The sequence below is a fragment of the Sprattus sprattus genome (genome assembly GCF_963457725.1).
Source record: "Sprattus sprattus genome assembly, chromosome: 7".
In the NCBI taxonomy this organism is placed as follows: domain Eukaryota; kingdom Metazoa; phylum Chordata; class Actinopteri; order Clupeiformes; family Clupeidae; genus Sprattus; species Sprattus sprattus.
The window spans coordinates 21,584,278-21,600,821 of NC_137926.1; the positions used below are offsets into that span (position 1 = coordinate 21,584,278).

The 16,544-nt window shown below is 46.3% G+C and overlaps 1 protein-coding gene across 1 annotated transcript in view; it reads right to left on the bottom strand.

Moving 5' to 3' along the window:
* Positions 1-3,540: 3,540 nt before the first annotated feature.
* Positions 3,541-16,544, bottom strand: part of mctp2a (multiple C2 domains, transmembrane 2a) — a gene marked incomplete at both ends in the record, with an annotated part of 44,997 nt that continues 31,993 nt past the window's right edge. Inside the window, 5 exon segments of the mRNA XM_080842523.1 lie at positions 3,541-3,597; positions 8,605-8,702; positions 9,662-9,771; positions 9,911-10,020; positions 15,827-15,868. Coding sequence (XP_080698649.1) covers positions 3,541-3,597; positions 8,605-8,702; positions 9,662-9,771; positions 9,911-10,020; positions 15,827-15,868 — 417 coding nt within the window.

A 16,544-nucleotide genomic window follows, 5' to 3' on the forward strand; every position in this document is an offset into this window, starting at 1 on the left:
AAGGCTCAATGTTAACTGCCGTGTGCATGAAACGTTCATTAACAAAGCTGGTAAAACATCCAGGGAGTTTCTAATGCTTTCAGGGACCAGATTGTGTGGCTGTTGCGCGTCTTTAGAGATTTCATGTTTTCGCCCTCTGGAGGAGAAGGCAAATTGATAAATAATATATCTCAAAATATGATTGCACTCATAAACAGAGCCTGGAGACCACCAATCCACACTACGGTTCTCCTAACTGTAACATCGTCCTCCCTGTCATTGGACCTAAATGACACGACGTTACACATAGCGGCTCTCCTGTCAAAAGTTCAGTGCCACCGACTTGACAGCTGGTGAATAAGCCAGTCACACGCTCTGCGACCCTGTTAATGCCAGCGACGTCATCCATCTTGACAGTAACCTCTGTGATGACGGGGCTAACCCTCATCACAGTGTTTCACCGAGCTACCGCCTGGCACCAAACGCAATGCGGTCGGCCCACTTCACGGCACTCGGAATGATAAAACACCGTGGGGGGCGCGGGTGGAAAGGGCAGAATCAAAGGGTCGCTCTTAGCCAAGCAACACACTGGCCACTTTAAGTCTTCTGTATCATGTCAGTTTCCACCATTGCTGTTGTTTCTCGTTCCCCCGAGCACATGAGGCTCTGCCTCCCCAGGGGGGTTTGCGTCGGATCCTCTGTCTCTTTTTACATTTCAGTTCACTTCCCATACGCTGCTGACAGCTCGGATCCTATTGAATTTCACAGAATGTTCCGGGCTAAAAATAACAAACTGGAATTCATATGCACTTCAAAGTTTTCGGTGCTTCTAATGCGACGGTGATAACACACTTGGTGACCGCGCTTTTTCTTGGGAGTCTTGTTTAATTGGTTTCACCTCTTTGAAAAAAACCTGATTGGGTCTTTTATTGTTCTTCAGTGTCATAATGGAGGAGGAATCCCCCCCCCCCCCACCATCCTCTCCCATCTTTCTTCAGCCCCCCCAACCTCCACCCCCATCCCCATCACCCCCCCGCCACCCATTTCCCAGCCTCCACTGGGGGCTGTGAGGCATGAGGGCTCCGGTGTGTGTGTGTGTGCGTGTGTGTGGGGGGGGGGGTAGTGCTCTCGTCTTAGGCTGAGGGGTCACTTCCACTCCCCCTCGCTTTGAAACGGACCCCTGGTGGCAGCTCCTGGGAGAGCGCGCTGATGTCTCTATCAGGCTGTCAGAAGAGATAGCCCGGGGCTGCGCCGGGGTCCCCAGGAGCCAATCAAACTCCTCGCCGTGCACCGGTGGATGCTCTTCCAGCAGCGCACAACTGGGCTGAGGGGGTGGGGGGGGTTGTTGTGGGGTGTGTGTGTGTCTGTGTGAGTTCGATGAGGGGGTGGACGCAAGTATGCAATGGTGTGTGAGAGTGTGTATGTGTGTGTGTCGGGGGGGGGGGGGGTGGGTGGGGGTATATGGGGGATGCTCAGTTCTCTAATCAGTCAGAACTAAGTCCCAGTGCTGAGGTCTGGGGCTCATGTTTGCGTGTGACACCAAACAGACTCACTCTGTGCCGAAGCGCATCTATTTTTACACAACGCAACTTCTTTATCTGTGCACACATCCCATTATGAGTCCAGACAGAAAGGAAGCGAGAGAAACTTTTTTTTCAACGGGAAGTTTACTCTCCACTGACTCTGGGGAGAGAAAGTTTTAAAAGCGAGGCTGGAGGCTGTGCATCAGACAAGACCAGAGGAACAGGATGCTTCAGCTCAGTGTGGGAACATTAACACCATTTCAGATAATCAAGCCAAAAGGCCCGTTAGCTCAGGAAAAAAAAACAAGAAGCACTGTTACACAGAGAGGTGTCACATACACACACACAATATGATGCTGTTGGATGATAATTTCAATTTCACCATTTTTTAATTATCTGGTGATATGAGATAATCCTCAAACCTCGCGCTTTTTTAAACAGCTCGATGCGTGACACTTTTGCGAGCGTTACAACATGAGAAGCCCATCGTGAGGCTAAGGGGCTGTGTAAAATCTCTCTGTAATGTGCATAAATAAGTTGATGAGGCAGGAAAGCTCCATTACTCTCGCGCAAGCTCCATCTCGGGGAGAAACACTAAGGCTCGACGCGACTGGAGGAGGGCCATTAGGCAGTGGAGGTGATTTTAATGAAAATGGGAGCCACTAAGTGCTGGGAATGAAGAGAGTGCCCTCTCTCTCTCCTTCGCTCTTTTTTTCCTCTCTCTCTTACTCACCCACTCTCTCTTTCCCATTTTTACCCCCCTTCTCTGTCTCTCCCTCTCTCTCTCTCTCTCTCTCTGTCTATATGAGATGAGCTCTCTCATCTGGACTGTGTTGTTGTGAGAAAACAGTAGAGGCACTGCATTAGCCTGTGAGCCGGACCTGCCGAGGCTTTGATGTGAGCACCACAACCACGGCACAGCAGTGGCCTGAGTCCTCTACCAAAGGCCACGTTGTTCAATCACATGTGCTCTCTCTTTCTCTCTCTCTCCCTCTCTATCTATCTATCTCTCTCTCCCTCTCTATCTATCTCTCTCTCTCTGCAGTGAGGGTTTGAAAAAAAGACCTGCCTCCCTGAGAACAAATACACTTTGTGAAGTAAGACCCCCTGCTGGTTTCTCCACCATTTCGCTTATTCCCTCCTTACCTCTGCAACATCATGGCAGCATGGCTAAAACATCATCATATATCATACAGACAGAAAAAAAAACTGAATATCACAAAAGAATGTTTAATATTTACAGTACATACAAATTTAAGAGACAATGATTTCTCAAAAAAAAAGTTGAAGTAAAGAAAATATATGATTGCTTATATGTATCAAAGCAAATATCCTATGATACAGAGGAAGTATATTTCTCTGTCCGAATAATGATAGTATCATACGAAAACAGCATGGCATACAGATTTCAGCTGGGTTTGCAATTAATCACATAGTTATGCTTTGTACTCGGTCCATGGTCAACAGAAAGACATTTCCATGTGGTGCAGGTCACCGAAGCTTTTCTGGTGCTCGGCGGCCAAGAGTTTCAGTGATCCAAAACGTGTTGTTAAGCTGGGCCAGGGGGCGCCCTACTTTCCCTTTTTTCCCCATAAAAGCTTGGAGCAGTGATTGACAGCACCATGTGCTGCCCCTAGAGACAAACCACAGCCCCCGTCAAAAGGGGTGGCAGGAACACACACACACACACACACACACACACTTGAACTCACGTGCAAATGTACATACACACACAATTTGACACACCTTCACACACACATGCACAAGCAAACACACACTTACAAATACAAATAAAACACACACACATCGAACACCTACACACACACGCAACCCAACTTGCAGTCATACACACACATGACCATGGGCCTCGCAGTAACAGTGTGTCCAGTGGACACAAGCGAGTTGTCAAAGTACCAAAACAGAGAGCGACCGAGGCATTTTATGAAAGGGCCGCCTTTCATCCATCCATCCATCCATCCATCCATCCATCCACATCGGCGCGTCACTCCATCCCTCCTCTGGTCCTTCAGGCTGGGATCTAGCGTTTCTTGCGCTGTGGGTTGGCAGCGGGCGCGCGGAGCTCGCTGTACTGCACCTGTAAAAACAAACAGGAGTTTGGTAGGAGAGGCAGGTAATCCGAGCTCAGCGGAGCGCGCGTAATGGCTCCCCTGAGGAGCGGGCCCAGGCAGGGGGAGAGCCAGCCGGCCGCGCCTGTAATGAATCATTTTTTAAACACAGGAGCAGAGGGGATTAATCACAGGGAGAAAGGATTTGAAAAGTCAAGGGGTTCTTCACCAGCTCCGGCTACCCCACCACCACCTCACCTCCACCCACCCCCGTCTCTCCTCCTCCTCCTCATCCTCAAACCCAGCGTTAGAGGCAGACAGTAGCCTAACTGAGGGACGACCTGCCAGCCAGCTCGGGGGCCGACTGCAAAGCCATGGAATCGCTCATTGTGTGCCGCCACGTCCTCTCAGAGAACAAGTGAGAGCAAAAAAAAAAGAAAAGAAAAGAAAACACGACATAACTTTTTGCTTCTCCTCCTTCCACTTTGTGTTCCAGCGCTGGTCCTAATTATAGCAGCAGTAGGCAGAAGTTTGTTTGGGAGTGAAATCAGCCATGGCTCCTGGGTTGGCAGCTACTCACGCAGGGGGTCAGTGGGTAACTCCTGCTCCTCTGGTTCGCTCAGAACTCATCAGAGCGACCTTTGAACCCTTGCAGCTTACTGAGAGGGCTGCATCGTCTTGATAATAATCTGAACTGTGCCAGTCTGAAATTTCTCATCAAGGACTGTGGTGTTCATCCTGCAGTAGTTATACTCACATATGCAAAACTGCCAGACTGATCATCAGATTGGTGTTCAGAATCGATCACCTTAGCAGGTCTCATACTTACTCTTTGCCCTCAGAGAGAAGATAAAAATAAAATATCTAGAATTTGCTTGGTGTAGAATAGTTATTGTAGACTACAGTTGATGTACACTTTCAGTTCAGAGCTGTGTTTTTACTGGTATCATACTGAAATAAGTATACATTAAAGTATACAGTATACAGTAAAGCTGACAAATAGATAGGAGACAGAAAAGAGGAATAAAATGGAAAATCATTTTAAAAAGCGGACAAATTGCTTGTCACTTGCGGGCTGAGGCAAAAAAGAAGAAGAAAATATCTCTTGTTGATTTTGTGTGGTTGTTTTTCCAAACAAAAACAATACCATGCAAACACACACGCAAACACACACACACACACACACACACACACACACACAGAAAGAGCTCTGTGAAATGGAGGTGAGAACTCAGCTCTAATTACTGAGTCCTGATTATCAGAATAGGAGATGGAAGGAAAAGGAACAAAGAGACGGCGGGCCGCATCTGAACATGAAACTGCCCTCAGAACTGACAGATGCTTCTTATTTTAGGACACAGGAGTCTGCATCAGAAGTCCACTTTTGAGGGGGCCTTTGAAGACGGGCGCGGGCGCTAATTGCCAAGTCACTCTTCCCCAGCGAGACAGGAGTCAACTTCAGTTTTAGTAACGTGTCACTCATCCGTTTGGGCCCGCACCATCTCAGGTGCTGAGGGGCCACACACAAAACAAAAGCCCATCAGGCGTTCTGTCGTCCGTGTGTATGATTCTCAGTCTGTAGGACGAGAGCGAGAAAAGCTCGGAGAACCTGCTATATATAATCTCAGACTGTTTGTTTGTTTGTTTGTTTGTGTGTGTGTGTGTGTGAGAGAGAGCTAGTTTGAGTCCTGGGAAACACGACAGCAACAAACAGTCCAATCGTTTAGTTTTTTTTCTCTCTCTGTCTGTTTCTCTCTTTTTTTCTTGTCTTTTTCCTAGTTTGGAATGTGAAAGTCGTTTGACGCATTGCCTTCCACTCCCCAGCACAGAGTAGGAGAAGGCTGGCAAGGTCGGCGACGGAAGAAATATTTACCGCTTTCCCCTGCCAGCCCTGCCATCAATGCCAGAATACTCCCTCGTCACGGCCTCCGGTGACAACCTCCTGCACCCCTCAGCTCCATGTAGTCTGAGGAGCAGAGCGAGGGAAATAAGGCCAAACAGGAGAGCATAGGGAGGGGAGCAGGGAGATCTCCTCAGCAGAGGGTTAGGGTTAGAGTTAGGTGCCAGCTGAACTAGACGGTTGAGCAGGAATGCATGGGCTTTTGCGCGTGTATGTGTGTGTGTGTGTATGTGTGTGTGTGTGTGTGTGTGTGTGTGTGTGTGTATGTGTGTGAGTGTATTAGGGATGCATTGGTACAGTGGGCCTATCGTTTTTATGTATCACAACTTTTGGGCCATGGTATCAGTACGGTTTCGGCATCCTTTTAAAATGTTAATCACCATTTAAACAATTAACTATTAATTTTCCTTATAGACCAGGGGCGGCTGTCCATAAGGGCAATTGGGGCGATGCACTGCCTACGGGAAACGGAGGTTTTTTTTCTGTCGGATTCTACCACTAGAACCTCTGATCTGCCTCTGAATGTTGTTGTCCAATCAGCCAACAGTCAGGCAACAGTCAGGCAAAAGTCGTGCTTTAAACGGCCCGCCCCTTTATTGTGCGATTTGGGGCGAAATGGAAATCGCCGCAGACCTCTCTCACTGACTCTCATGTTAAATCAATTTTTTTTCACAAAACAGAGCTTTTAATGCATTCTCTATGGCTTCCGGGAGGGCTCGCCCCTCCATGCTTTCGTCATAAGTAATAGGACGTATAAGCGTATAAGAACGTTGTACGGCTTAGGTCAAGGCATATTCTGTCAAGATGACTAACGTTAAGTGCAGCAACTCGATTCGCCCTTTGAAAGAAACTCCTTTTTAGTCGCCATACTAATGAAGATAAATTGACAACAAAACAATTAGGACTTTCTAGACCAAATGTATCCATTCAACAGGTTTCTACAAAGGAGGGGAAATCCAACACCCAAGAATTGGAACGAAAGAAAATCATGGCTAGCAGGCTGTGAAGTGGCTAACGCAGTCTGTTTGTCTATACCACTGCCACTTTTCATAGGTTTCACGGTGTAATGTTCGCTTCTTGCACTAACACTTATTATTTTCTATGTGATGACTTATTTTGCTTTTGTAAGCCAATACTTACTCAAAAACAGTCAATAAATATGGTTGGTTTTGACTTATATGTTGCCCCCTTCTTTATGTTGTTACTGGCCTTAACTTGTGTCCTGTCAAGCTCAGTTACATTGTACAATATTTGAGACATGTGGATAATGAAAAAGTGGGATCATTTAATGTGGAGCCACAGCATGTTTGCTAATGAAGGCTCCTGGATGCAACTTTCTTCCATAGCTTTCAACCTGTAACTAGCTACTCTATGTAGCTAGAGGGGAAATATTTATGTTGTGTGCTGCCATCTAGTGGACAAAAAGGAATTGCTCTATGAGTTAATCAGCTAACAACAAATTGATACAATTGTCTTGCTTAATGTACTGAATTTGTCGCCTTATTCATTATAAAAAAAATTTCCCCCCTGAGATTTTTTTCAGGAGCCGCCACTGCTATTGACAAAAAAAAAAACATTTTATTCATGGAAAATGGCAGCATGAATGACTAGGCCTGGCTTCTGTCTCAACTACAGTGAGGTAGCTAGCTTTCACTTGCTTTGGAGGATCAACCATCAGTGGCGAGAGCTAGATAGGGTGTGTGTGTCAATTCATTAGGGGACATAGTAACGTAGTTCATTTTTTTGCCATCAGGTGACATAATCCCACGTCAGGACCACCGAATAGGGCTGCAAATCTTTGGAAATAAATACTCCCACTGCTTTCGTTATTACCTCCACCAAGGAGTTTTTTGTGCAGTTTTTTTGTTGGCTTGTTTGTCTGTAAGCAGGATAACACAAAAGCTGCTGGCCCGATTTCCATGAAACTTGGTGGAAAGTTCTAGCATGGGCCAAGGATTAACCCATTACATTTTGGAGCAGACCCGATTCACAGGGTGGCTCTACGAGTTTAGATTCACTTTTGCTAACATTGCCAGATGCAGCATTTGGCCTTGGCAGAGGTCTTCACTCTGCGAGTGCCCTTCTAGTTCCTTTGTTTTATGTTGAATGGTTCGACATAATACCATTTACCATTGCATCCCAAATGAGTATGTGTGTGTGCATGTGTTTGTGTGTGCGTGTATGTGTATGTGCGAATGCAAATGTTGTGTGTGAATATGTGCTTTTGTGCATATGTGCTTTAATAACTGCCTTTGAGTATGAGGGTATGCCATGTGTTTATACATATGGCATGTTTGGGTATATCTGCGTTTGTGTGAGATGTGTGTGTGCGTGTGTGTCTGCTCATATGTGTGTGTATGTGTGTATATGAGTATATAAATCTGTTTGTATGTGTGTGTGTGTGTGTGTTTCCATGCTGCCCCCGCTCAGGCTGTAGAGCCCAGTTAGGCAACACCAACAGCCACCTCTCCCCGGCAGCCTGGCACGCGGCCCCCAGCCCCTCTGATGTAACCGCCAGTGACACACCAGTCACGGCGGAGGCGCACTCGCATATGGCACCCAGCAGGGCGGCGATGATGCACCACTTCATCAATCCACTCCTTCAAATCTGATGTGTACATGGCGCAGGGGGCAGACTGTCAGACAGCACACACACACACACACACACACACACACACACACACACACACACACACACACACACACATACACCCACACACTCACACCCACACATACACACCCCCCTGGCCAATCCCTGGGACTAGACACCCAACACCACCCCTGCTTTTATCTCAGGCCGACAAAACTGATAATCAGTGACAAGGCGGGAGCGATATGGCCGAGGACAGATCAGAGCGGAGCCCTCCACTGCACCGAGGTGATCCCGGGAAAACACACAGAGGACTAATTGGGCCGGGGACAGCTCCTTAAAGGCACTAGCCCATTAATAATCAAACACAGGCACAGGAAGTATTCCCCCAGCACATGGGAATTCTGCTAAAGCAAATAATGCAGATATCTTTGGGGAATTCCCTTGCTGTCTCTCCTTTCTCTCTCTCTCTCCTCTCTCTCTCACTCTCCCTTCTCGTTCTCCAACTCTCTCTATCTCTATCTGTATGTAAAATTGGACTCTTACCTTTTGAACATCAGAAGGCACCCTCTTGAGGAAATCCAGCATTTCATTATTGTCAATGGCATATGGGTCGCGCAGTTTCTTGGTGAATTTGTTCACACCTACAGAAAAACAGAAGGGCATTAATAAATAAAGACGTCTTCCAAACCGTGATTTGAGACAAGACAAGACAGACAAAACAAAAGCGATCCCCATCCCATCACCAGGACTACTCCCCAATGTCTACGAGAAGGCACACTGGGGGTGTTACTACATTTCAGCCTCCAAAAAGAACTAAATTGGTTCTACAGTGGATGCCTAAATTGGAGTGTTTCAGCGACAGGATTTGGGATGTGTGCCTTGCGTTCATATAATGAGAGCTGCTCAACCTTTAGATGGTGGAAAACAAGCAGAGCATGCTGCCACATTTCAGTCTTATTTGGACACAGATACACACTTTATGAACAACATTTTCATGATACTTCTCTACAGATAATTAAAAACTCTCTCTCTCTCTCTCTCAAACACACACACACACACACACACACACACACACACACTAACAAACAAACAAACTTTCCATGTATAATTTCAACTCATTATTTCACTTGTAAGAAGTTAATCCAAACATTTGCCGTGGAGACAAAACATTGCGAGGGCCCCCTGGTTCTTTTGTGTGTACAAAAACCACCAAAGGCCAAGAATTACTCTCAGCAACATGAAAGGCATGCCCTGGAAGCATGAAGGAGAGCGTGAGCGCTGGAGCCGTTTGATAGTATTTGGATATTGATTGTGTTCAGTGCTCTTGAGATGCACTGCCAGACCAAAGGCCAGAGGGGAAGATGCTTCTGCTGAACATCGGTGACCTTTGACCTGTGTATACACTAAAGAATGGGCTCTATAGCTCCAGACTGTGTATGTTGCCTCTGGATTAAAACCCTTCCCATTGTGTTGAACAACACAGAAGAGTAAATCACGTAAAAAGAAGAATTACATGAAATCGCAGCAATTTTCCAAGAACATGAACATGAAAGGCAGAAAAGAAGTGTCTGAGTGTGTGTGTGTGTGTGAGCGTCCATACCCCATATCATCACGATGTAGCGAAACGGGATAAAGTACAATGCAGCCGTCGCCCCGAAGAACACTATGCAGGCCAGGAACGACAGGAAAGGCACAGACCAGTTGAAAGTGCTGCAAACAACAGGATGCCATTCAAAAAAACACATTTGATAATTATCTTTATAAGTCCTCGTAATGATAACAATAACTTTAGATTTAACGAGTGGGTATTATGAAATAGGCGCTAAGTGACTGAGTAAATGCAACCCACTTCTTAATCCTTTCTGCGACAGATGCAACCTCATCCAAGGTGTTCTGCACGATGAGGACCGTCTCTTGAACCATATGGATTTTCTCCATCAGTCCTTTCTTCTCTGATTCCTGAAAGAGGGAGAGAGAGAAAAGAGAAATAAACAGGGAGTGATGAGCTGGGTCAGCTGCCGCAGACAGATCAGACAGTGAAAGTGCTTTATTTCTCGAGTGTCATCACGAGTAATTCATCTACCCAATGGCCTATAATGAGCCCAGCTTTTGCGTCTCTTCACACTGCCTTTTGAAAGCGCGGCGACTTCTCGGAGAGAGAGCGTCGTCACGAGGAGACGAGCTGTGTGATTTCCCCTTTTGTCGGCCACAAACAATGGAAGTGCGCCCACAATCAAAGATTAAGTGGGGGGGGGGGGGGGAATGGGGGAGAGGGGGGAAAAAAAGATCTAAAATAGCCATTGACAATCAGAAGCTGTCAGAAATGAGGGAGTGGGCGAGTGAGTGAGTAGAGAGGAAGGGAAACTTGAGATGCAGAAGGGTGCGAATGGGGCAAGTTGGGTCTTGTTCTCGGGGTGCTAGCATAGCGCCTCGCTCCCCACCGCTGGATTGACTTGCCACCCTCTGGTCTCAGGGCGGGTAGCTCTCGCACCTCTCACTGCCACAGAGCTAAGGAGGGGGCCAAGGACACACACACACACACACACATACAGACACAAATACAGACATTCACACAAGCAAATATATGTACACACAGTCACATGGACATGTGTGCACACACACTGAAATGCACACAAACAAAGACATACACACGCACACACACCCTCAATCGCTATATTTCTCCCCACTTCTGATCTGGTGACAGGCAGCACTCTCAGCACTCATCTCTAATACCAACAACTGTTAACCACAGGCGCTATGATGATAGGGCCTAGGCAGCGCCATGCTATTTTTTCTAATGGCCTTGCTGGGAAACACCACTACTGTCCTTTTGAATAAAGACATCACATGCCTTTGTGTTTCAGAGTGGCTTACGGACATGGGCCAAATGGACTGGGCACTTTGAGGCAGGAAGCAAAAAACATACAGAAGATGGTGTTGGAGAAGAACAACAAGAAGAAGAAGAAGAAGGAGAACAAGAAGAAGAAACCATCATAGCAATTTGAGAGAAATGTGATCACATTAGTGAGTTCTCCAGGCTGGGGGGAGCGGCGGTAGAGACGGGCAAGACAGAGGAGAGTGGCTCTTCCAGAGGCATGACACGAAGCAAACAGAAGATAACTGGAGTAATGTTAGCCCCACATGCCACATCAAAAAGAGGAAATAATGACAGGAATAATGACAGATGAGAGCAGGAAGGAATAGAGACAGACGCAGGGAGAGAGAGAAAAAGTGAGAGACAGAGAGAGAGAGAGACGAGGACAGAGAGAGAGAGACGAGAAAAGGGAGAGAGCGAGAGAGAGAGAGAGAGAGAGAGAGAGAGATAGATAGAGAGAGAGAAATGTGTCTGGTTCTTTCAGAGGAGGCTTGCTTGCCTGAGGAGGTGCGCAGAGGCTTTTTTGTCCTCTGAGGATGTTTGTGTTTAAAAGCATCTCCAGATCTCCAGACAGAGCGCCTTCATCACAACCCTGCTGCAGAGGCCCCTGGGAAAAACCCAGCGAGCAGACTCCCTGCTGATGCCCACCCCTCCACCCCCCTCCTCTAGACACACACACACACACACACACACACACACACACACACACACACACACACACACACACACACACACAGGAAGAAAGCTGTTCCCACACGCACACACACACATCATCATGACACACACACAACAATCTGGCCACCACTCAATCAACATGAAGGGTCACAGCCAAAGAAACAATTCACAACTGTGAGAGATTTCAAAATAAGATCATAATCCAACCATCTATGTTTCAAATGTTTTTGTCAAGTGTGAATGTCTTCTGTCAGTTGTCTACGAAATCTGACAATCTTTTTTTTTTTTTTTTAGGAAAGAAGAACTACTCCAAACATGCTGCATGTTCTACGGTAATAAAATAAACTGAAATACAGTTCAGTATAGAAAGTTATTTCCCCCAATGTTTACTTTGAACATTTGAGGGAAAGAATCCTTGTGAAAAGCCTGGTGTTTCCAGATATGTTCTGAACTTCATTTCAAGCTCCTCTCCTCTGGAGTGTTTACAGTCAGTGTCAGGAGAGCGTCTTGTGCCACAGACCAGCTAGCAGCTATATCTCCACTCCACACTGAATACAAAAACCAGACATGCAGGACAAGAGGCTCCATATGACGGCCTTGCTTAGAATTTACCTTTTTCACATCTTTACTCATCTTTATCAATTCCTCATTAAGCTCTCATGCCAACAGTGGGATTAAACCTAATGAGAGATAGGACACCATAGTCAGCTAGGACTAGTTACACACATGCGGCAAGGTAAATTGTGTCAGAGATTACTTCAATGAGACTTTTTTTTTAAATGACCAAAACATTCTCTAAAAAAAACACACACACACACAGAAGTGCGCACGTACGGCTTTCATGTTAGCAAAGACCAAAAGGAGTACAAACGAAAGGCAAGCATGGAGCGTACATCAACAGGCTCTCTGGATTACTGCAATTCATCTCCCTAAACACCCTTGAAGTCCTCCATCGTTTTTTTTTTCTTTTAGTTTTTTTTTTAATGTCTTGCACTGCAAATCTTCCACTACACATTTGATGCTCTCTCTTTCTCTCTCTTTTTTTATCTTCATGCCGTTCCTTTCTAGTGCTCCTTGAAAAATGCTCAGCGCTCAGAGAAAAACAAAAATCTAAAAAGCTTTGCTCTCAGAGGAGGAGCCGGATGGATTTACTGGGGGGACTACAGACTACATGAGTCATAAATGTCTGCTGATTAGAAAACCTCTGTCAGATCATATTCTCATTTCAGGATATAATTGTAAATGCTCGCTTTTAAGGCGGACTTAATAAGGAACAGATTTGATCTGCCGTACAAAGGTAAATAGGAAAAAAACGCTGTTCCATGGGAGTGCTGGGCACAATAAAAAAAAAAGGCAGGTAAAAAAGCTCATTTAACATTCCTTTAATTTGAGTAAATGGCTTCAAATTTGAATATTCATTCAAAGGCAATGGGCAAATGTATTTTTCAACTCACTTATTCCACAAAGGCGAGCAAAGCGTGCATCCAAATGAAAACACCTGTGTTGCTGGCATTAGATCCCTTGCTCGGGCGAAATGGGATTGTAAACACAGAACATACATAAACAAACGCAATTGGAGGCCAAAAGAGGAAAGGAGATGCAAGGCATGTGCCTCGCTGGGCTGCCTTGCGCGTGTCACAAAGGCCCGCACGCCTCGGAACACACAGGCCCCCCTTTATGACATCAGCACTCTGCCCTTGCGGAAAGCTGAAGGTGATAGTGCATGGTGAGTGTTTGGGGTGTGTGTGTGTGGGGTGGGGTTGGAGGGTGGTGGTTGGTGGTGGCTGGGTTGTGGAGGGGTTGGATGGGGGTGCATGAGGGGTTTGTATGGAGGTCTCTATGGTGGGGGGGGGGGGGCTGAGCTCTGCGTATGTCTGCCCGCAGCCTCGACCAGTGCTGACCAAAGCACGAGAGGAGCCCCCACGGTGCCCAGAGGCCACGGCAAACTCACAGACATTACATATGGGGGGGGGGGCTTGTGTTGGGTGGAGGGGATGGGTGTGGGGGAATTGGCTGGGGTTGTTTTCCATTCCGCTGTTGTTTTCTGCTGTGATTAAACACTGTCTATCTGCACGATGCGATTGATACCTAAGGCCAAAGGGAAGTCACATTGGCCGCACGTAATTTGTAAGCGGCCCCTCTCTTCCCACCCCCCGAGGACAGATTTATGTTCGGCTAGCAGATCTGTTCTGTATTATTTCTGCAGAAACAGAGCCGCTCCTATCACCTTCCTTTAGCGTCATGCCTTTACAATCCTGCTGCTCAGGCGGAGGTTTACATATTCCCTTCCTCCGGAGGGGAAACACACACACACACACACACACACACACACACACACACACGCACACGCACATACACACACAAACACACACAAACACACAGAACGAGATATGGCAGGGTAATGGTAACCTCCTCGGAGGGGATAGCCTTTGCACACATGCTAAGCAAAAGGAGCGAGGGAGAACGGGGCATGCCTTTGAAGTCATCAGTTTTAACACTGATCACTCTTTAACCTCGCACATTTGCACAGATGACTTTGATACGAGGTGCAAAGCTGCACGGCTCGATCTGCCGGGATGATATCATTTTTTTTTGAGCCGCAGCAAAAACCATAACAAGACTTTGAAATAGGCAGACTTAAATTGGCGCTGACAACTTAAAACAAACATGGACAGCTGGCTAATTAAGTAAATGAAAGGAGATATTTCATTTTTTTTCATAAAGTGAAAAGGGCTCTGTAACCTATAATACATCAGAAATGAGATGATTTTCTTAAAGCAGAAATCTGTGAAGGTTTTTATTTTAATCTTCCCCATCTGATTATATCACTGTCTCATTTTTTTTAATACGAAAGAAACAGTCACTTCCAGGGACTAAATGGAGCAGTCTACAACAATTAAACAAATTCGGATGATAATTGTTTTTTACATTTCAAATTAGGCAAATATTGGTTCAAAGTCTAGTGAGCCAGTGCACTCTCCTTTCCAATGTTCATCCACAGCATATAGAACACTTAATTGCCATATCATAGCACTCTCATTGGCCGTGAAGTCTGTGTGTGTGTGTGTTTCTTCTGTCTTTCCTACTTCAAGACGTGTTACAATTGCTTCACTGCTAAGCACATACACTAATGTGCACCATGCACAAATCATGTGACTTATCTCCCTGAATTAACCTGCTTCTTTCAGTCTGGATCTATAGAGAGGATGTGTTTTTTAACTGGGTGGGGGGGTGGGGGTTGTGTGTGTGTGTGTGTGTGTGTGTGTTGGGCAGGGTGGGGGGATTGGGGAGGCTAGTTTTCCTCCTCAAAGATGAAGGTAGCCCGCGGTCATCACAACAGAATATATTGAGCACATTATGGATATGAATCCCAGGCTTATCCACATGGCACAGGGGTCATAGCTGCAAGGCTTTGAGGCAGTTCCACACTTCCGTACTCCTCAGTCAGAAAGCAATAACACAGACACACACCCCAACACACCATTAACTCTTTGCATCCCGAACCAGACAGCAGGATGAAATTAAACCACGGCCCTCCATACAAGGACAAAACACACAACACCCATTTCAGACGCTAATTAACAGTACTGTTGCAATAAAGCTGTTATTCAAGTTTGTAGAACAGCTCATCAGTTACAAGATGTAAACGGTCAATCTAAATGGGAAAATAAGTCACAGGTCCTGCAACACTATGTGCAGTATATTTTCATAATACACCATAGTGTGCCTATTTTTACTTCTGTTCACCTAAAGCCTACCCGCTCTGTTTGGATGTGTCTAGTTTGAAAGCTTCAATCTCTTGATATTCCCAGCGGAGCCTAGCATTCCATTAATGATTCCGTTTCCTTCTTAGTTTTGAGTTTCAAAGAGCCACAACAAAAAGCAACTGAGCGGTTCCAATGAGTGATGCATGAGAAAACCCCAGGGAATGAAACAAAAATACTGAAGAGAGACAGTTAGCACATTCAAGTGGTCCTAGCTGCCGTCCTCGCTTTCTTCTCCGCACGTAAGAGTTGAAATAAAAGTGCGCTTTCTATGAACTTGAGAACGAAACACAGGGCCTTGTGTGGGCCTCAAACAGTCAGAAGCCTGAACTTTGAACAGTGACAGTTTAAGAAAAACCTGTGGATGGAGAGAGAGAGAGAGATAGATAGATAGAGAGAGACAGAGTGGTAGAGCAAGATAGAGGAACAGAGAGGAAGAAAGAAAAGGTACCTTTTCGTCCTCCTCGTCGTCTTCGGCCACGGACATGTTTTCCTAGGGAGAGGAGAGAAAAAACAGAAAGGCGAGTTGGCGAGCGCGGTGGTGAGAGAGGTGAGGACGTGTGTGTGCACCGGAGCATTTTTTAACAAACACCTTGTAATGAAAATCTCCTCCTGCACATACACCCCCACTGGGAGAGGCCTGTTGCCATGGCAACTGCATCGTGGGGGTGACCTCGCACAAAGGGAGAGGTGAGCGGAGGGCCTCCTTCACAAGAGCAATGCTACAAGCCAGACAATGTAATTTCTCCAAAACATAAAACACACTCACAAACACACACACACACACACAAATACACACACACAAACACACTCACACACACACACACACACACACACACTTTTTTCCTCACAAGCGCTTGCAAACACAAAGCAACACAAACATACCCACATGCGTGCGTGCACACACACACACACACACACACACAAACAAATAAACAAACAAACACAAAAACACACAAGAGTAGAGAAAACATTTAATTTGGGCACTTGTGCCTACACCAGTTTACATCAAGCCATCCCTGACCCTGACGGGGCATAGCACTGTGACTTTGCCAGAAACCGGGCCACACTCCCTGCTAGCTGTCGGGTCAGGGGAAGGTGACTGCAGTGAACCCAAGCTGGGGTGGCACTTGGGGGGGCTGAGTGGGTGGGGGGGCAGCATGCCCGCC